The following is a 21287-nucleotide window of genomic DNA, read 5'->3' as shown; positions in this document are numbered from 1 at the left end:
TCCTGGAGCACCCAGAAACTTACAAAATGCTCTCCTGGTTTGTAGGGTGATGGGTCAGATAGTTCAGAGTAATGATCCAGAAATGATAGGAGTGATGAAAGGTTCCTTATTAATTCCACAGTCAAAGCTATCAAACACTCTATCAAACACTCAGCTATCAAACACTCACCTGCTGCAAACACTCAGGTCCTTCAGTGTTTGCAGCAGGATGCTCCACATGTTCTATCAGTCTGTCATGGCTAGCACCACCTTCTTTGCTGTAGTGTGCTGGGGTGCAGGCATTAAAGCAAACAATGCCAACAGACTCAACAAACTCATTAAAAAGGCAGGGTCTGTTGGCTGAAATCTTGCAAATTTGGACGAGGTGGTGAGGGACAGGATGGTGTTGAAATTGCGGACAATCATGGACAATCCCTCCCACCCCCTCCATAACACAGTGGACAAACTGAGAAGCAGCGTCAGCAACAGACTCCTGCAGCCTCGCTGCTCTAAGGAACGGTACAGGAAGTCCTTCCTGCCGTCCGCCATTAAACTCTATAATTCATCCAAACCCACTCAACAACAATAATTGTTTAATGTTTATGTTGTAATTTTTTTTCTTCTATTATCTTCTATATTTATGTATATATGCTTATAATATGTATATATTTATATATACAGTATATGCTTATAATATATGCGGTATATATGCTTAGAACGTTCTAATCTTATTTGTATTTATTTATTCTATTTCTATACTTTGTAAATACAAAACCTAGACAGTTATATTAATCCACGTTAGGCTGCTACAATTCAATTTCCCTACGGGGATGAATAAAGTACATCTTGAATCTTGAATCAAAAGTCAACGTCAACCCAGCTAAATGAGCCGGATCATTAAGTACGAGACGTCTTTTCCAGGAAAACCCGGGGCTCCCCTCATAACCGCGGAGCGGTCCCCCCATAAAATCATCACTATTTCACATCTGAAAATATTGTTCAAACCCTCTGTGAAGCCGGTGGAGAACAGATGACGGTTAATCCATTCCTGTGAATAATAAAGGTCAAGTTTAACTAGGCTGGAATCTGTGGATTAGTTAAATTGCTTAAATAGGAAGGAAATGAGGCAGAAGGGTTCCTTTAACCCCCTTCCTTGGGTCTACATAGGTCAGCAGCAGTCTTCTGTGTGTGTAAGCATGAGTTGGAAGGTGCTGCCCCCATTGATGGAGCTCTTTTAACATCTGTTTGACAGCTCAACACAAGCCCCCCCTTCCCGACAGATAAATGGGGTTTGGGAGAGACAGCGGCCCTGGTCCAAACTGCAGCGATGTGCATTTTGTGACAGCTGCTCTTATCTTATTATTCTTCCTTCAAGGATTTTTGGGTTCCTCAACTAGTTCCCTCCCTCTCTCCTTCTGTCCCCCCTCTGTTTGTCTCTTCTCGTTGGTGGACTGTGATTGGCTGTTGTGACAGGGCTGTCGCCTGGCTGTCAGCCGCTTCTAAAGCTCACTTTAATTACTCCTTTTCGCGAACAGTGACTGCAGGCGCACCTGCATGCAAAATCACACACAAGAGGAACGTCACATACAAACACACAATGTGCTGGACTCAGCTGCACCATCTGCAGGTCTACAGCAACAAAGGAGGTCTGAAGCCCATAGTGACTGAACCGTGTCAGCAGCCAACCCGAGACAGGAAAGTCCCAGGTAGAAACGAGACTATTTAGACACCTGTAGGGTAGACCTTCTACCGACCGGAAAGGCTGAACTCAGACCTAGAACATTTCCAGTGAAATAAGAATTAAAATCCTAGAAGGGGATTTTGTCAGATTAGGTCTACTGTGTTAAATCATTATCATATTTACATCTTTAAAATTTTCAACACCATAATCAGAACTATTGCACGGGGTTCCAAAAGGGATCACTAAGATCACCAGATACTCAGCCTGGATCCAGTTGCTTCAAGAAAGTGTTGTTCTTCTGGATATTTCAACATCCATAATGGCCACGAGGGACAAAGGCTTAATCAGTAAATCCTTATTTGTAAGTGAAGGTCAGCAGGGACCCGGTCTTGATCCAACCTTGAGTGTCCTCCTGCGCTGCTGCTTCCTGGACACGGTTTCAGTCAGCATATGACTTTGGCAACGTTGGGTGAAGTGAAGCAGAAGCAAAGAGTTCCAGTATCCTAACCCGTCCCTCCAGTAGTGGTGGTGAGAACCCTGCAGAGTGACCACGAGGAGATCTTGCATGGCTCCATGTGCTCCCACCCTGTCCACCTTGACAACCAGTTCCTGGTCCTTCCTGCCACAGATGCTCTGCATTAGTTGTACCCATATCCCATAATACTGTGAACTTTCCTATGCTTTGTTTCCACTCCTGTGTGCAGGAGTTCAGGGACATGAACCCATCCCTGAGGTGTCTATTAGTGTTCCAGTAGGAACCCAGGTGTTATCCACAATTGTGAATTCTGTAATCTGTAATCAGTCTGAGATCTGTATCGGTTTGACCTAGACCTCCTCTGCTGCCTCCACTCAGAAGGATCAGAGCTTGTAAAGCCTCTTTTATAGCAGCCACAACCCCAAAGTCTGGTGGATTAACCCCATGACTAACAGCTTTTGCTCCTAGCAGGACTTCTTTCTCATACAGACAAGCCACTGGGCTTGTCTGTATGTTCTTTCACAAACTTCTGATGCCGAATGTGGTGGTGAGGATGCAGGAGAGTATGACCATGAAGGTCATTTCCAGACAGAAGAACTGCTCAGAGGAACCGTGGCTGCTGATTGATGGAGCAAGATCAGATGAGTCTGGGTATCAATAAAAAGATTTGAAATAAATCTATTCGCTACATAGCACACTAACTAGGGAGGATGAGGGGGTGGGGTCCGTGTTAAGCAAGGATCACTGCACACTATTTAGTCATGTGTCCCAAAAGGAATTGTGGTAATGTGTAGGGCTGAAGTCAGCCCTCATCTCACAAGACATTTACATTTGTGTTACTGTGGAGACAAAGGACAAGAATGAAGAGCACAGAGTGTAGAATGAGGAGCCTATGGGCTGTGTGTGTGTGTGTGTATGTCTGAGAGAGACAGCATACTGGGATCGGTTTTCTGTCCTGAATTTGTTAAATTTAAAAAGCTTTGTAAGCAAGAACTAGTTGTTATTTCGAGTGAAACTGGAAAATAATTGGCATCTTGAACTGAGAGTCAGGACATTTCACAGCTCTTGTCCTACTGTACACAGGGTACACACCCAGGGTACACACCCATGGTACACACACAGGGTAAACACACAGGGAACACACCCAGGGTACACACACTATAGACACTCTCCATCTACTCTGGTCTTTGCTCCTGAGCCATGTGGTTAGAACCATCCTGACCAAGTGTTGAGCTGCTCAGTGAATCAACCATCTTTCGCAGCTCCATGCAAATATGTGATGGTTGTGTGTCTGCACATCACATGCTACATTATCTGTATGCATGCCCCCCCCCCCCCCCCCCCCCCACACACACACACACACACCCACACCAGAATCTGCCATCATTGTTCACATGCTGCTGGGTGGTCTGAGCTTTGAGGAGAAAAATGTACATCTACCCAGAGCTCTGGTATGATCGGGGGATTACTATCTACTGCATGTGTATGTGTATGTGTGTGTGTGTGTATGTGTGTGCATGGGCTGAGGAGAGGAGAGGAGAGGAAATGCACTGCCTGCCAGCACAATGGTAAATTTGATGGGTGTGTGTATGTTTATGCATTCAAACCAAATAATTGGCCAAAATCTTCTGCCAAATAACTTAGTATGCTGTGAGTGTATGACTGAGAGTGTGTGCACATACTGTATGTGTGTGCCTGTGTGTGTGTGTGTATACGAACGCTAAAGCCAAAAGTTTGTGCTTAAATGAAATCCCCAGCATTAATCATTAAATCAATGGTCGATGTTTAATTACATTAAGACATTTCTGTTTTTAAAAATAATTAGAATCATTGATACCTTTATTTTTAGTAGTTTTAGAATGTGTGAGAATGTCTCTGTACCCAAGGAGGGGGGTGTTCTTCATAAAAGTGTTCTTGAACGCACACTTGGGCGAAACGTCAGCCTGTTTCTGATGGACCCAGCATCAAGCTCTGAGGGGACATCCAGGTCTCCTCTGAGTCCATGACCCTTACTCTGTGCCTGGACTCATTGTTCTGCTCGTTTCTATGCACAGGACAGCAGCTAGAACAGTTCCCCCCACCACCTGTGTTTGTCCAGGTCCCACATTAACACCCAGGCACTGTGGGGACGAGGGTCCTCGGAGGCTGGGTGCTCCTTAGCTTCTGTTTGGGGTCAGAGTTCACCTGTGAACTTTGCGTTTCACTGGGAGGGCTCAAAGGGATCCACCTTCCTGGATAGATCCCGAATGCTGGTATTTCTAGAGCCTGACAACATCACCGTTGTGGAGAAGTGTAACCATTTCTTTGTTTCAGTCGAAATTCAATTTCAGGGTTTATTCCAGCCGCGGATGCACAATCTGCTTGTTTGTATCCATAAAGCCTGCAGCTTATGCATGTCTTATTTTTTACATATAAAAGAGAGAGATTAGAGCCAAACAGGGCTGCGTTCGCCAGCCCTGATCGGGGCACGCTACAGCTAAAATACAGTCATTCAGAGACAAGCTTCAAACACTGGCGTTCAAAGACAGACACGCTAAAGACTCGGTCGGCTCAGCCCTAATTCCATCAGAGCGTATGTGTGTTTGTGTCTGTGTGTGTGTGTAAATAGGTAAGATGTCGTCAGAAAGGGAGAAAAAGATGCAGGATGGAGATAAACATAAAGTACAGATGGATGATGGAGGAGAAGAAGCACTTCCGCCTTCTCCCCTCAGCTTAAACTTAATACTCGTTCCATTTAACTCACCGCCCACGCGAGGCTGCATGTTGTCGCGCACACCAACACACAATCAGAGACGCGGACGCAAAACAAAGAGAGTCTGCAATTATGAGACGGTGTACACAAACACCACCTACTGAGCCACGCTTCCAGAACGGTCGCTTTATCGGAGTGTAGCAGCACCTCCTCACACTGAACAATGTCCTCGCTGAGCATAATTCATTGCACGCACACACACACACACACACACACACACACACACACTGCACATCATCAAGCATCCTCGTAGGTGGTCTCTTTTCTCTTTCTCCCTCCTACACTCCATCTCTGTCTCTTTCATCCTGTCTGCTTCACTTCCACATTCCGTGTGACGACGTTGCCTTCAGGATAAAGTGGTTGAAGATTAAGCTGCAAGTTTGCAAAAGACGCCTCGTGGGCTTCTGATGAATACTGATCAAGTCAAGGACTGGAGAGCCGCCATCTGTCCTGCACCTGCCGTGTAACTCACGTCCTGGACGCTCGGCAAAGCCGCTGTGACGTCCTCAGGACAGGACAAGGACGTAGATCCGAATGTGCTGTCTGGTCTGTGCAATGTCAACTTGGAGATTTTTCAGGAGCCGTCACTCAAATCCAGATCTCAGCTCCTCGTCGGCTCCTGGGCAGGTTTTACTGCTCGGGAGTTTAAACCCTTCAACAGTTACTAATGGTCAAGACCAAAGGTTGCCACATGGCTCTATTTGGACGGCTTATTTTTTCACTGTGGGCCTTGGGGGGGCTAACAGGCCTGGAGAGGCCTAACGGGGCTTGGGGGCCTGGGCCCATGGTCCATCTTTAAATTATTCAAATCAAAGACTCAAAACATCCCCTTTAAATAGGAAGGATTCTAGTTCTGAGGGGAACAGTACATCTGGTCAAATCACAGGGGGCCATTTTACACCCTCTGCGTGTAGTTTACATTAATTAGCCTACAGGCAGAAGAGGGTTGTGCTCATCGCACATGTTAGTGCGCTTGCTAACCATGTGAAGAGCCCCAGAAGCCAGACGTAGCCTCATCACAAGCTTCAAGACCTAGGCAAGCCAGCTCAAGGATGGGGGTCCTGGTGGCTCACCGGCTCTTGTTAGGACCCATCAGAAGCCAAGCTGTATCCTAAGGTCCATGTTAACTCTCGTCTCATGAGTTTATTAACCAGGTCAGACGAGCAGAACAAAAGAGGCAACGAGAGAGAGGGTGATCTCCCTGGGAAGCCAGATTTGGATAGAGCAGTGATCCTCGCTGTCTAAGCTCACCTCAGCACAAATGCCACATTGCTGCAAACGAGTCCAGCAGGAATCATTCCCAATCATTGTACATAACAATCATCAACTGGCCCCTCTAAGATCCTGGCCTTGGGGGTCGTCCCATCTCAATGGGACGGTGATGTACTCATGCTAACTCAGGATAGCTAAAAACGCTCCTGGATGAAGTCATTGTATCATCTCAAACCTCTCAAGAGCATCTCAACAATTCCTGATACAATATGGACCTCACAGGAACAAGAAAGGGAGCAGAATCCTTCAGAGGGACAGGACCTGCTGCAGCTTGTTGTAGTGGACCCGTGGACAAGACAAATATTCCACGGTGCAAAATAGGAGCAATCTGCACCCCCATCACCAACAGGCCGTTGCTCTTTTGAAGATGCTTCTGAAGAAACGGGTTCACACAAAATACCGAGACTGACCCGGGTCTGACCCAGAACCCATCAGGCCCAATAAAGATGGGAAAATTCTGAAGAAAACGACTCTCCGTACCTACGTTCCGTTTCCCTCAACGCACCAACCTGACCCCAAGAGAAGGAAGAGTGTTCAGTTAAAACACCACGTCCTCATTACGCCAGCAAATTATATGACAGTAAGAGGAGCAAAACCAGGAGGAGGTAGTGAAGGGATGCTGCCAGAACTGCAAGTCGGAATTGGCATTATTATTCAGGTTTTTATGTGTTTTAGCTATCAGGAGGACGTGAGAAGGGAAAGAACATAAGGGAAAGGATGACTGAAGGAGCGAAAACAGGGAAGGAGGAGAGACGTGCGTGCCAGAAAAAGGCAGAGCAGTCATGAAAGTTTAATGTCTTCGCTGGTACCGTGCTAAAGGAAGCACGCTGGAGGTAGATCCAAAGGAACCGGGAGGTGAAGAGCAGAGCTGGAGGGCTCAAGCAGGCAGGACAGAGGTGGTCACGTTGGAACCGGCTGCAGGGACGCGGAGACACTTACACCACTGCAGGGCGGGGAGAAACCCCACTTCCCACCCTACAGTGGCATCATGCTCATCCCTCATCTATTATTAAAGCTAAAGGGGAGCCGAGCTGGTGCTAAATAAAGAGGAGCCACGCAGAAGCTAACGACCCGGAGAAGACCCTGCTGCTCTGCTGCTGGGAACGCCACCACGTTTCAACAAAAGGACAAGAGGAACAACAAGTAATCTGATTACCTAGATGACCAACTAATCAGATGTGAGTAAAGGGAATTTAATGACTGAAGGGTGGAGAGAGCCACCAGTCAGAGATGTAAGAGGGTTTACCTTAACTCACCTCATCAGGGAGGCCATGCATCTCCTGAATATTTCATCCTTTCTCAGGCTGGAAATCATTCCCACCATTTTAGGAATCAGAGCAAAGGCAGGGGAAGTGCTTGTTGGAGGAGAATTCTACACCTGTCCCCCTCCTTCTCCTGTCCTTGTTCCTCTCTATGCTATGTCAGAATCCCAGTCCCACAATGAAGCCTTTAAGCAATAGCGCGTGTCCTGTCCTGACCCCTCCTCAGCTGCTCAGCACCACCAGATCCATATTTCAACACGGCATTCCCGGCACCTGGCTCCCACCTGCCGCTCACGCCATCAGACGGCATGAAAAAAGATGCCACTCATGCCGGCAGCGTCCATGCACACAAACACGCGCAGCAGCACTGATTCAGCCTGCGCACGTGCGTGTGTGTGGATGCTGATGCCTGCTGATCAAAGTTCAGCATGATTGGACACAATTGCAGTGAAGCAATGCTGCACTTTAGCTGGAGGGTTGCTTCTCACCCTCCTACCTTCCCACCCTCCCACCCTCTGTCTACTGGCACAGTGGGGCCACTAGTTGACCCTCAACTTCCAATAATGATTTGAGGCTTAAAACCTTCTGTTAAGGTTTAAGGTTGAGGTTAGAACTGGGTTTAGGTCATGATGAGTCCTCATAAAAACATTTATTCTAGCATTTCCATTGCTTAAGTGGAAGTTGACACCTAGTTTTTCCTGTCACTAGGCTGAGTGTTTCTCTGTCTGCGGTGTCCTGTAGCTGTGGTTAACCACCAACCCAAACCTCAGAACCACATCAGTTCTAACCTGAACCCTAAACCCAGCGGGAACCTTTGAGCTACAAATGAAAGTGGTGAGGACCAGTTCTCACCAGTCCTCACCAGTGAACTGGGACCAGTTCTCTGAGGTAAGACAAACTCTCGCTCCACTCCTCTTGTCATCCCCAGTTGCACTTCCTCCTTTTGCAACTCCCCTTCTTGCTTTATCTCCTTTTTTTCTCCCCCACTCCTCCCCCTGCAGCATTCAACAAAGCCTTGAGCAGCTGCCAGTGGGCCCCCGAGGGCCGTCTGACTTCCTGCTAAAAATAAGAGCGCAGATAAAACTCGGAATGCTGCCATTGACAGAGAGAGAGATGGAGAGAGATGGGGAGAGGGTGAACATGGAGACAGAGGAATGACAGGAGAGAGGAAGCATTTATTTGAGGGTAGATATTAAGATTCTGGATGTGAACCACAAAAATCGTGATGAAAGGTGGACAGCCAAGAGGCTTGAACAAAGGAAACGGTGGCAGAAACATTCCTCTCATTTGAGTTACTGAGTCTGGAGAATTGAGAGGTCCACCATGAAGGCAGCTACAATCTAAAGCAATTGAATCTCTTCTGGAGGTGGACACTGTTGGAAGGCCCCCATCCAAAAGGACAGGGGAAGAAGACAGATGTTTCAGCAGACAAAAGGAGGATGCAGCAGAGTTAGGAAATGAATTTTGATCTCCCTGTAAATCTCTTCTGCACACAGTCTCCAGCAGGAGTCCATTTGTCTGCACCATGAGGCAGACAGGAAAGACGGAAGAGAATGTGAAGATGCAGATTATAAATATTTATACAGGAGGGATGGAGGCGGAGAGAGAGGGGGGTGCAACAGACCGATTTCAGAGGCAGCAGCAGGCGTTTGGCTCTTTCCTGGATGTCCCGTCTCCTCTGTCGACTCCCTCGCTGCTGGAGTGCAGACCAGCAGATTTACAGCGAGCGCTTGATGCAGCCTAGTCAGAGAGTGTGTGTCTGTGTGTGTGTGTGGTGTGTGTGTGTGTGTGTGTGTTGGGGGACTCTCCCTAGCTCCCCTTCATCAGAGTCAGAGGTATACCAAGACCTTGTCAGCATTGTTGAAAAGCCTGAACCTGAATCTGAACCTGAACTTGAGCCTGAGTCTGAGCCTGAACTTGAACCTGAACCCGAGTCTGAGCCTGAACCAGGCGGTGCTGCAGCAGGCACAAACAGCAACTTTGGGTGCCCTTGAACTCACCAAGGAGACTTTAATTCTCCTGCTTTGATTTGAAATCAGTGTTTAATCTTAAACATCCACAAGTGCCCTTTAAACTGAAGTGAAATCATCATATGGACCAGCTTGGACAAAACCGAGAGCAGAGCACCGTTCTGACCCGTTTGTATCTCTGAGTGTTTCCACTCTTCTTATCAAACATAACAGATCATCTAAACCAGGCTCCAAACCCTCCCAAAGAGGTTCTGACCTAGCCAGTCGTTGAACTTCTTGACCTCAGAGGGCAGACCCAGCTCCGTGAAGTCTCCGGCGTGGATGAAGACGTCACCATATGGCATCTGGATGGAGTCGGTGCGGGAATGAGTGTCTGAGACGCACACAAAGCGGGTGTAGCCGGGCGGTTTGGGGGTGTCGTGGGGCATCGGGTCCACCCTGAAGATCAGCACATGAGAAAGTTCAGGATATCAGATGAGAGAAAAGGGTCAGTACAACTGTTCTAAACAATGCAGAGGGGACGTCTCCGTGGTCCAGGTAGGACGGTTTGCATCCAGCCTCAGACAGAAGCAGAGGACGGTGGGAAAGAAGAGAAGAAGAGCAGCGCCCTGTGGGATTCCCATGCAGAGCCACCGGGTCTCCGGGGGGACGAGGGGAGCTGGTGAATAACCATGGCCCACTTTAGTGAGCTCTCCTCCAGGTAAAAACACCCACTTCTGCGGTTTCCTCCTCCTCCTCTTCAGAGGGGGGAGGGTGGAACCTACCCTCATGTAGGACTGAACACGTCCTGTCCTGTCCTGCCCTGTCCTGTCCAGCTTTGGTCCTGCAGCCTCTGTCACTGAGGGTGTCTCTGGTTCTGGTTCTGGTTGGTGTCCCTCCCAGTCCAGTTTAAGAGCCCATTTAATATAAAAACCAAGGCTATTCAGTGAAAGAATGTGGAGACGCTGATTTTGCAAAGATACATCAGTTCATTTCTGTAAATGTTTCCAATGCTTGAATCTTATTGGGACTAAAGTCTAAACATACATTTGATTTAGAAAAATACTATTTTAATATTTGTCCCTTTTGTGTTGTCAAAGGAATTCCTGGTTATTTTTATTCTCTCTCTAAATAACGCAGCCGTTCCACCTTTCGGGAGGACAGATGGAAGGTTTGAGGTGGCAGATGTGTGAAGACCTTGGTGCTCTTCATCACGCGAGCAGAACCTGAACAATGCCGCTATTTCAGGAAGTCCAATCAGCAGGGGTCTACTTACATGTGGACGTGTGGCGGCTGGAAGCGTCCCTGGTTGATGTTGTAGAAGGTGAAGGCCTGTGTGGGGTTGGTGCTGTACTCATCCACCTCCACCGCCGTCCTGGAGCCGCGCTGGGTGCTAGGCTGGGCCTGCGACTGCTGACGTCTCGCCGCCATGATTTCTGACAGAGTGAAGGCCATGGTGGGAGAGAAGAGCTGCTTTGGGCTTGACAACAGTTGGTGGAGACGGTCCCAGTCTGAGGATGGCGACCAGACGGACTCAAACTCTGACTGAGCTCACAGTCACACCAAGTGGAGGCGAGAACATCACCTCCTCTCTCCTCCTCTGCTGCTCTACACCTGCGAGGAACAACAGCGAGGAGCAGTTTAGGCTCTCCAACCCTGAAACAAACTTTCCAAAACTAAAAGTAACTTTGTCTCAGAACACTTGACAGAACAACAAGCTTCCTCAAGAATGTCCTTGTTTCCGTTCTTTGGAGAATTGCTAAAAAAAAATGAAATGGGCACACTTGGATACTCCCGCCTCCCCAGTCTGCCTGAGGCGCACATTTTATTGGCACATAAACAACGCTTTATTACTTACTAAATTCAATCTTTTTAGGCTTTTCAAGAAGGGGAAAAAAATGTAAGAATGATGTTATAAGACTACCGAATCATTGAGGAGGTGGTCGGAATGTTTCTAAAGCTGGAATCTTAATTAAGGAAACTGGCAGCGGTCACACTTCATATCAACTCTCCAACGGTGCTGAAGCTCAGCGTGAAGACAGAGCTCAAACAAGCAATTCTCCCACCAGCTTTATTAAGCAACTGCTTCTGTAATTACACTGTTACAGCTGCAAGGAGAAAAGGTCCACTTCAGATGGAATCAAAGAGAAAAAGAAGAGGGGATGTAAATGTGAGCTGGCGGTGAGACCAAATGTAATAATAACGGCAGTAATAACAACTACAAAAGTAGTAATTACAACAACCACAGTAACTACAATAATAGCTTAGTACTTATTCGATAATAATAGTTAAAGATAGTTGTGTAATATACAATTTCATAACAGCAAAAATTCATTATTACACTATATATTTTCAATAATAGTCAAAACAGTGTTATAACACTATTATTATCATCATTATTAATAATAATACAAATAATAATTCTACTAATACAAACGATACTACTACTAATTCTACTGCTAATAATATCAAAATATTAACATAACACACTAATGATCAACATTATTTTGGATCATTATTTTAATATTATTATGAATAGATGTTACATTTCCACTGGGATCCCAACAATTACATGGATGCATGTAAATCACTAATAAATACTTACTATTTATTATCATATTCATTTATTCTTATTATTGCTGTTATGAATGAAAACCTTAACAGAAATTGTTGTCTTGTAACAACAATAATAATAGAATTAGAAGGATCCAGAAGTGCAGCAGCAGTGAGGGAACGTTGCTGTCAAGAGCGTCGGGAACAAACTGGTTTGTCGAGGAAGACGATGACTTTAGTTATTATTATGTAGTTATTTAGTATTATTATGTATTATTCAAGATTCAAGATGTACTTTATTCATCCCCGTAAGGAAATTGAATTGTAGTAGCAGCCTAAACATGGATTAATATAACTGAAGTGTAGGAAATTGTATTTACAAATAGAAACAGAATAAATAAATACAAATAAGATTAGAATGGTATAAGCATATATACATCATATATTATAAGCATATATATATATAATATAACATAATATAATATATACATATTATAAGCATTATAAGCATATATACATAAATATAGAATAAAATAGAACTAAAATTACAACATAAACATTAAACAATTATTGTTCTTGAATGGTTTGGACCTGAGCTGTAGTAGTATGTAGTCCAACTTAGACATCAGCACAGTGATGAAGCCCGATTAGGTTCAATAACTCCTGAAAGATGAGCTGTCAGAGAGGACATGATGGTCTTTGTCTGGTTGACTGGTGGGGTCAGGCTGTTCCAGTAGTCACTAGGCACATGCTGGAATGCTGGAGACCTAAACTGGCCGTATTTAGGAAGTTTTGTGTTAAAGGCAGACAGTCACACCTGTATGAAGGTCCTACCTACCGGCTGAGGTCCAGTGACACTGCGGATCACAGAGACCAGCCCACGGCTATAACGCCAGTATGTACGCGAGCGAGTGATGACAGGTGCATCACCTCTGTGCTGGAACCAACCCTCCATCCATCCATCCATCCATCTATCAATCATCCATCCACCCATCCTTTATCCATCCTCTATCCATCCATCCATCCAGCCACCATCCATCCATCCATCCATCCATCCATCCATCCATCCATCCATCCACCCAGCCATTTTTCCTCAAGCCCAGGACTAGGTGGAGGGATTACATCTCTCTGGCTTGGGAGTGGCTGGGGGTCCCCCCAGAGGAGTTGATGGAAGTGGCCAGGGAGAGGGCTGTCTGGGCATCCCTCCTGAAGCTGCTGCCCCCGCCACCCAGACCCGGATAAGCGGGAGAAAATGAGACAAGACTTTTCCCTCAAACAAATTCAAACAAATTGAAAGTATTTGTCATATAATATATTGTTGTTGTCACCATGGTTGCGCTATTGAGTTATTATGATAGAATGTCTCGTAGAAGACATGGAGAGGCAGTCATATGACCCTTTTTAATGAATTATGTAAATAATTTTGAATCTCACAGCAAAGAAGAAGCAGTTTTGTTCTGAACCCACAAAAGTGTACAAGAGAGAGCGACCAGCTGAAGCTGAAGCTGAGCAGAAGAGCCAAATGAAAACTGATCATCACTCTGCTCTCAGCTCTTAGGAACACATCTGGAGATTCTGCTCACATCTGCTTGGCTGGGAAACAGGGGGACACAGGGGGACACAGAGGGACACAGAGGGACGCAGAGGGACGCAAAGGGACAGGGGGGACACAGAGGGACGCAGAGGGACGAGTTCCAACAGGCAGAAAATACTGATGAAGGTCTGCAGAGGTCTGATGGAGGGAATGAAGCACAAAGGAAAACAATGTAGAAGTAGGCTGATAATAACACACATGCACACACACTCTCGCGCGCACACTCTTGCACACATACACACGCACACACACGCACACACACGCACACACACACACACACAGACACACACACTTGCACACTCGCATACACACTCACACACCCATGAATAACGTCAGTTGCGAAAAAAACAATTTGTTTAATCCGGATTTTCCCAGGTTCGTGAAAACGCCATTTGAGCCAGAACTGATCGAAACGTTCAGGAAAAATGTGTAAATATGAGAGAACGGTTCAAGTTTCGACCCGGGACCCAACAAGTTCTCGCAGCCAGAACGTGTCTGGACGAGTTTTCCCCTGTCTTTAATTGGAGCAGAGCAGAGCTTTGAAGTGAGCAGAGCAGAGTCGGCTGGAAGCTTCTTCACACCTTTCCCGCCACGTATGGATGCACAGAGGAAATGAAAGTGCATGTGAGTGTTACACTCGTGTCTGGTGTGATTTAGAGCCGCCGCTCTGTGAAATGAGGTGAATTAACAATCTGTTAAAAGAGAATACCCCTCTAAAACCTCCCCCCTCTCTTCTTTTCCCGTCCTGCCTGACTCGGTTCGTTTCCAGCAGACTTCGAAGCCTCATCTATATCTGCTAACTGCTCAGCCAAAGTCGGTTCTGGACTCGCGGCGCCTCCAGTCCCATCCACCTCAAAACGGCCAGAGGAGACTTCTCACCGGGAGCGCTGCGGGTTCACAAGCGGGCTGAGGTAAACAAGAGCCGGACCAGCGATCCGCGCTGGTCCGGCTCGGAAGCTGCGGAGACACGAGTGCGGCTCCGCAAAGGTTACAGAAAAACCCCACGTTTCTGCACTAATACGTGAGGAGAGGAGAGGAGAGGAGAGGAGAGGAGAGGAGGAGAGGAGAGGAGAGGAGAGGAGAGGAGAGGAGAGGAGAGGCGAGATGGACCTACCGACTCCTGCGCTCCGCTGCTGCTGCTGCTGCTTATGGATGCTGGGGACTCCTGCGAGCTGCTACAGACGCGCTGGTCAGTTTGAATGAGCACCCGAGATGCACCGGTACAGAGCTGCCCCTCCTCTCTCCCCCCCTTCTCTCCGCACTCGCTCCCCCTCTCCTTTCTCTCCCTCCTTCTCTCTCCCCCTCTCTTTTTCTCTCCCTCCTCTCTCTCAGCTCTCTCACTCTCCTCTCTCTCTCTCCCCCCCCCCTCTCTCATAAGGTGGGGGCCAGGTCTCTGTACACCGTGGAGGAGGTGGCCCTGGCTGTGGGGGACGTCAGGGGCCAGATGAACGGGGCCGTGGTTTTGTTGGTGGAGAAGGTGGAGCAGGTAAACCGGCTGCTGGAGGTTGGTATCAGTGTCGGTGGAAGATTTGAGGCGGTGCTGCCTCTGAGCCTGCCAGCCACCAAAGTAACCCTGTCCAATGTGGCCCTGTTCATCATGGACGAGTTTCTGTGTCGGGAGTTGTCCAGAGATGGCAATATTGTTTCTCCTATGAGGAAAGTCAGTCTGGATGTAAATCTCCGCTATTGAAACACGTAACGCCGGCAGCTCTATATGAGCCTCAACAACCATAATGAGGATCTGAATGTTTGTTATAAAGTCCGGGTGGAGGACTTTGATTATATTCTGTTCGCCTTGTCGGCGCACACGAAGTGTTTTGACTATGGTGAAGCAGGACATTTAATTAAAGTGTTGTCCGCACGCAGCCAAATCAGCTCAGGAGAACAGTCCGGGGCCGCTGCTGCGGAGCCCCACACGGCGGAGTTTTAACCCAACATCTTTTACTGTTGATCATGTCATCTTTTAATCACGGCCCAGTTTGACCAGTTCAGTGCTACTTTTATTAATGTGTATGCTCACAGCAGTGGTGCAGAGAGGAAGCTCTTCTTAGAGACACTGAACAACAAACTTCAAGGATGTGGTTCCATTGATTATTTATTCTTGGGTGGTGAGTTTAACTGTACTGAGGACAAGGTTTTAGATCGGAACCATGCGGAGCTGCATCTGTCCTCGCAGCAGGTCCTGAGGCAGCTGATCTACTCCCATGGTCTGGTGGACATGTGGAGAAGGACTCACACAGGCTGCAGACACTATACATGGTCCCACATTAGAGATGATAGGGTGTCTTCAGCTTGTTTAGTTTGCTTTTACTGTTTTAAACACAATTTTAATGTGTTTAAATCATGTAGTATTGTGCCTGTGAGTTTTACCTACTGGCACTTTAATTCAGTTTTAGCATCTGATGTGGGCTTTAAAGACTTAGTTGCTTTTAGGCTGGTTTTAGACGGAGGAAGGGTGAGTTTAGCTGTCTAAAGCAGTGGTGGGACTAGGGGAAGACGCAGATCAGAATGTCTCTGTTCACATCACTGGATTTATAATAGATCTCGAGGCTAATATAGTGGAGCTCCAGCATTTGAACGAGTCCACAGGAAATCGACGATCTGTTGAAATCCTCAAGACCAAAAAGAAGGCTTTCGCCAACCTGCTGGGTGCCAGAGTACAGGGTGCCGTGGTCCGGTCCAGAATCCAGGACATCTCGGAGATGGATGCATCCTCGAGTTTTTTCTTCAGTCTGGAGAGGAAGTCTGGGCAGAGGAAGCTGATCCACTCCTTCTCTCCAAGAAGACCAACCACCGGATGGAGCGCCCGCTGATGGCACAGGAGCTGCACGCGGCCCTACAAACAATGCGGGGCCAAAAGGCCCAGGGCATCGACGGACTCTGTGGAGTTCTATTGGGCCTTCTGGGACATCCTTTCTCAATATATCCTGGAGGTCTTCAACAAAAGCCTCGCCACCAGTTCCCTGCCTCTGTCCTGCAGGAGAGCTGTCATCACCCACCTGCTGAAGAAGGGGAACCTGCAGGACAACAAAAACCGGAGCCCTGTGTCCCTACTCTGCACGGACTACAAGATCCTCCCCGCGGCCTTGGCCATCTGGCTGAGGGAGGCCATGGAGCAGGTCATCCATCAGGACCAACATTGTTGGACTCCGCAGCATTCTCGGGTCCCCTCCCCAATCTGTCCAGCGATGAAATGTTTAGCTGCATGTCGTCGCTTCATCGCTGGCTGTCACAGTGGTGCCCCGAAAACCAGGTGTCCTTTGTAGACAATTGGAACAGTTTTTGGGGAAAACCTGGTCTGATTAGGAGAGACGGTGTCCATCCCACACGGGATGGTGCTCATGTCCATGGCATACCCCCTTCAAACAGTAGGGTTAGACATAGAGTTCCACAAGGTTCTGTACTTTAACCAATCCTTTTCACCTTGTACATGCTTCCCTTAGGAAACATTATTCAGCAGCATGGAATAGATTTTCATTGTTTGCTGATGACACTCAGCTATATCTATCCATGAAACCAGAGGAGCCAGAGCAGTTCTTCTTCTGACTTATAAGGTCCTCAGATGCTCTGTCCTACCTGGAGGAGCTGATGATGCCTTACCATCCCGATGGACTGCTCCACTTTCAGAATGCTGGTCTACTTGTGGTCCCCAGGGTTTTAGCTACCAGCACCCCTTGCTGTGGAACCAGCTCCCTGTCCAGGTATGGGAGGCTGACTCCATCTCTACTTTTAAGATGAGACGTAAAACCTTCCTCTTTGAAAAAGCTTATTATCACAAATTCTGTTCCAGTTATTATCCTAGACATTATCATACTTAGAGGGTTGCCTAATTATTAGGTTAACATCTTAGTTATGCTGCTATAGGCCAAGGCTGCCAGGGTCCGGAAACATGATCACCTGACAGGCCTCTGTCACCCCACTAGGAAATGGTCTCCTCTCCTCTCCTCTCCTCTCCTCCTTATATCTTGTACAGTTTTTCTGCCCCCCCTGTGTTCATCTACAGGTATCGTCGCCTTCATCGTTGTATGCTGACCTACTGACCTCCAACCCCGATGACCCACTGACCTGTCCAGGCAGTTTATTATAATTAATATAATTCATGTATTTCTATGATCTCTGCCTATTCTCTCCTCTACCTGTGCTACTCCCCCTTCTCCTCTCTCTCTACCCAGCCGGCCATTAGCAGGAGGGTCCCCCTATATGAGCCTGGTCCTGGTCAAGGTTTCTTCCTGTTAAAGGAGAGTTGTCCCTGGGATTCTGTAAAGCGCCTAGAAACAATTTTGATTGTAACAGATGCTATATAAATAAAGATTGACCAACCGACCGACGGACGGACGGACAGACTGTGTACCTGTCAGGTCCACGGTAGACAGTGTCGGCGGTACTGCAGAGGAGGAACCGAGCCCGACCCCACGGACGCCTTCCCTGACCTCCAGCTGAGCCCTGGGTCTGAGGAGTTCAGTGCCACTCTCCTGGACGTCTGCTACAAGAGTAAAGTAAGCCTCCATGGATGGGCTGGGGGACAGAGTCCACAGTGGAGGACCCTGCAAAATTCCCCCCCATCAAAAAGAGGACTGGAGACCTGCGGTGGAGGATCCTGCATTGTGCCATCGCCACCACTGCTTTTATCTCTGTTTTAAACCTAGTGTTTCCAACAGGACAGGACGGGGACACGTGTGATGTGGTCGCCATGTGGCGTCAGAACATTAGAGCCAGACTGAGGCTGGAGTACTTCTTCTACAAGGCCACCACGAACGTGGAAGTGTTTCAGCAGCAGTGGGGACATGGAGGTGTCCTGTGTTCGGTGACAGAGCAGAGAATTGAAACAATTTTGATTGTAAAAGACGCTATATAAATAAAGATTGATTTGATTTGATTTGAGACAGCTAAAACTCTCTAACTACCTCCTACGATGATGGACTGATTGTTTAATATGTTTTATTCTATTTATTACTGTAAATAAAAGTGGCGTTAAAAGCAAAAGTCTCTTTCTCTCTCTCTCCCCCTCTCTCTGTTAGTCTCTCTTAGTCTTGCTGATTGTATTGCTGGGAGAGAGGAGAGAGGAGGTAGGATTGCTTGCTGGACCCATTATGACCCGTTATGACCCCAAACTGAATAACAAATGAACTAGTATCATAATGTTAAAACAAGTCATAGATGCAGGTATGTGCAGGTGAAAAGCTTTGATTCTGGATCACCTGTGTTCTCAGTTATGATCATAACTGCATAATTAATGATTTTCAAAAAGACACGTCTCTCATATCTAATGATTTTCTCATTACAGCAGCACAACACAACCATTAATGGGTACAAAGCACAGACACAAACGCATCCACTCATATTTGAAATGTCACAGGTGTGATTATTACCTGAATACAGGAAATATGCTTTGAAGTTTGGATCCTCCGGAAGAATAAATCAACATCATCAGTGATGTGCGGTCAAGGCACTGCCTCACCTGCCTCACCTGCCTCCCCTGACCAAAAAAATAAAAGAAAGTGTACATAAATAAATATTAATATTTTCCACTGATTTGGAGTATGACTACACGTTTCTGCCATTTTATTGAGTAAAAATTGCCAAATTTGAGTTTTTCTGATCAAATCCAGGGCAGAAACTCCAGGTGAGGCAGGGGCGAATTGTGCCTCACGTCTGACTGCATGATCCAATATAAACTGGGTTGCATGACGTGTGCCAGTTTTTGTTCCTCAGCATATCGCTAATATGAACTTTAGTCGTTATACACCGTGACTTTCTGTAGTCTATGTAATGTCTTGTATGCATCTGTGAGAGAACTATTCCTGCTGATCGCACAATAAAGTGCAGAGAAAGGTTAGCAGGTGAGGCTGGCAGTACTCTGCCTCAACTCAAGACGGCAGGTGCTTTCTCGCTGGTGCTTTCACGCTGTAGTGCTTTAATAGGCAAACTTCATTAAAATTTATTGAGGCACCAGAATTTAAAGTATAACAGAAATGTTTACTGTTGGTCAAAATTAAATTTGTGCTGCACCTATCTCTGCACTTTAATTTGTTTACAGTATATATGAATTTCTTAAAACACGAGATGGGTGCTCTATCCATAGCTATAAAAGAAAGTTCTTTATGGGACAAATGTTTGTGCTGGTTTGTGAATGTAATAGAAAGAGGAATGCGGATGGGATATGAAGCATTATCAGTAGTTGTATGCTGTTGGAAAAATGTTGAAATAAGATGCTTTTTTCAGTTCTTACAATCATAAGTCTCACCAGCCATGAACCTCATCGCACGTCACTGTCAACGAGCATTTTAATGGCACATTATTTCAGAAAAGAACCCCGCCATTAATGTTCATGAGGAGTTTCTTCTCCCTCTGTGAATTCAACGGACCAATTAGATCAAATTAATATGTTAATTAATCATCATCCACTGTCCAGTAAATCTTTGATCTGAATATGGAAAGATTTCACTCCAAAGCGATAATCTGTCAAATTCTAGCACATCACCACCTCTGCTTCTGTTTGGCTGCCCCTCACTGGAGGGGTTAGGGGTCGTCTAAAGAAGCAACGCAACACGAGCAGGTTGAACATGAACCCGTGACCTCCGAGGGCCCAGGGAGGAAAGCTGCTCAGCGCAGGCTTCCACCTGCTGGCCACACTCGGGATCGCACCTTAGCAGCTGCTGTGAGAGGGGACAGCAGAAAGAGCTTCTGTCCTAACATTGTATTAGTCATCAAACATGTGCAGAGAGAAAGGGACACATAGAGGGTGAAACAGACAGAGAGAGAGAGAGAGGGAGACAGACAGAGACGTTTAACACCACTTTTATTTACAATATTAAATAGAATAAAACAAAAATTAACTCCATCATTATATGAGGTAGTTTGAGAGTTTGAGCTGTCTCTGCTCTGTCAGTGAACACAGGACACCTTTGTGTCCCCACAGCTATTGGAACACTTCCAGGTTTGTGGTGGCCTTGTAGAAGCAGAACTCCAGCCTCAGTCTGGCTCTAATATTCTGCCTCCACATGGCCACCACATCACATGTGTCCCCATCCCGGATCCTGTCCCTTTGTGTCAGGTAAATGGCTAGTTTAGCCTCTGCGATTAAAAAGTTTAAAATCTGACACTTGTTGCCTTCAGCTTTTTTATAGGCAGTCCCACCAATAAAAACCTGAGCAGAAAAAACGACGTTAAAATGGTTAAGAACCTCAGTTAAAATACTAAAAACCCCTGCGAGTCTGCTGCACTCTGTAAAAACATGAAAAGAGAGACTTGGGGTTAAAACAGAGATAAAAGCATTGGTGGCGAGAGCACCATGCAGGACCCTCCACTGCAGGTCTCCAGTCCTCCTTTTGATGGGGGCTTTATACATGGTCCTCAACTGTGGACTCTGTCCCCCCGGCCTGTCCATCCAAACAGAGGCAGCTCTGTCGAGTAGCCTCAGTCCATTAATTGTCTTTACAATGTTCAAAATAAAGTTTGTTTGTCTGCTCCATGGAGGCCCAGTTTGCTCTTGTAGCAGACGTTCAGGAGAGGGCCACTGCAGTCCTCACACCCAGGGCTGAGCTGGAGGTCAGGAAGCATCTGTGGGGTCGGGCTCAGCTCCTCCTCTGCTGTACCGCAGGAGAAGACTCCTCTCTCTCACAGAGAGCCTCCTCCTGTTACAGAACGGTTTGGCAGGCCAGGACCCAGATGCAGAGTGCAAGCAAAAGGTTCTTTATTGGCACAATATCCAAGAAGATCAAAGTAACAACAAAACTCAGGAAAAGTATCAACTGAAAGAGCGAACGAAAA

General features: G+C 46.7%; 1 protein-coding gene and 1 long non-coding RNA gene across 7 annotated transcripts in view; one reads left to right on the top strand and one right to left on the bottom strand.

Annotated features, from left to right (window-relative positions):
• Nucleotides 1–14785, bottom strand: part of mpped1 (metallophosphoesterase domain containing 1) — a 48530-nt gene extending 33745 nt beyond the window's left edge. For all 5 annotated transcript variants that reach the window (XR_008948357.1, XR_008948358.1, XR_008948355.1 and 2 more), the window contains exons 1-3: nucleotides 14632–14785; nucleotides 10647–10984; nucleotides 9648–9829 (exon numbers count right to left, since the gene is read on the bottom strand). Coding sequence is in view for 1 of the 5 variants with exons in the window: in XM_057023131.1 (XP_056879111.1) it covers nucleotides 9648–9829; nucleotides 10647–10825 (361 nt within the window). In the remaining 4 variants the exon portion in view is untranslated. The remainder of the gene's footprint in view (nucleotides 1–9647; nucleotides 9830–10646; nucleotides 10985–14631) is intronic.
• Nucleotides 13253–18500, top strand: LOC130519571 (uncharacterized). Of its 2 annotated transcripts, none has more exons than XR_008948360.1 (3): nucleotides 13253–14141; nucleotides 14287–14706; nucleotides 14896–18500. It is a non-coding gene; the product is annotated as an uncharacterized LOC130519571 (long non-coding RNA). The 2 variants fall into 2 exon arrangements; XR_008948359.1 differs by having other exon boundaries at nucleotides 13256–14141; nucleotides 14290–14706.
• Nucleotides 18501–21287: the final 2787 nt, after the last annotated feature.

The sequence above is a fragment of the Takifugu flavidus genome, chromosome 22 (genome assembly GCF_003711565.1).
Source record: "Takifugu flavidus isolate HTHZ2018 chromosome 22, ASM371156v2, whole genome shotgun sequence".
Taxonomy (NCBI): Eukaryota; Metazoa; Chordata; class Actinopteri; order Tetraodontiformes; family Tetraodontidae; genus Takifugu; species Takifugu flavidus.
Note: the sequence above shows the minus strand (reverse complement) of the source record. Positions and strands in the feature narration are given on the sequence as shown.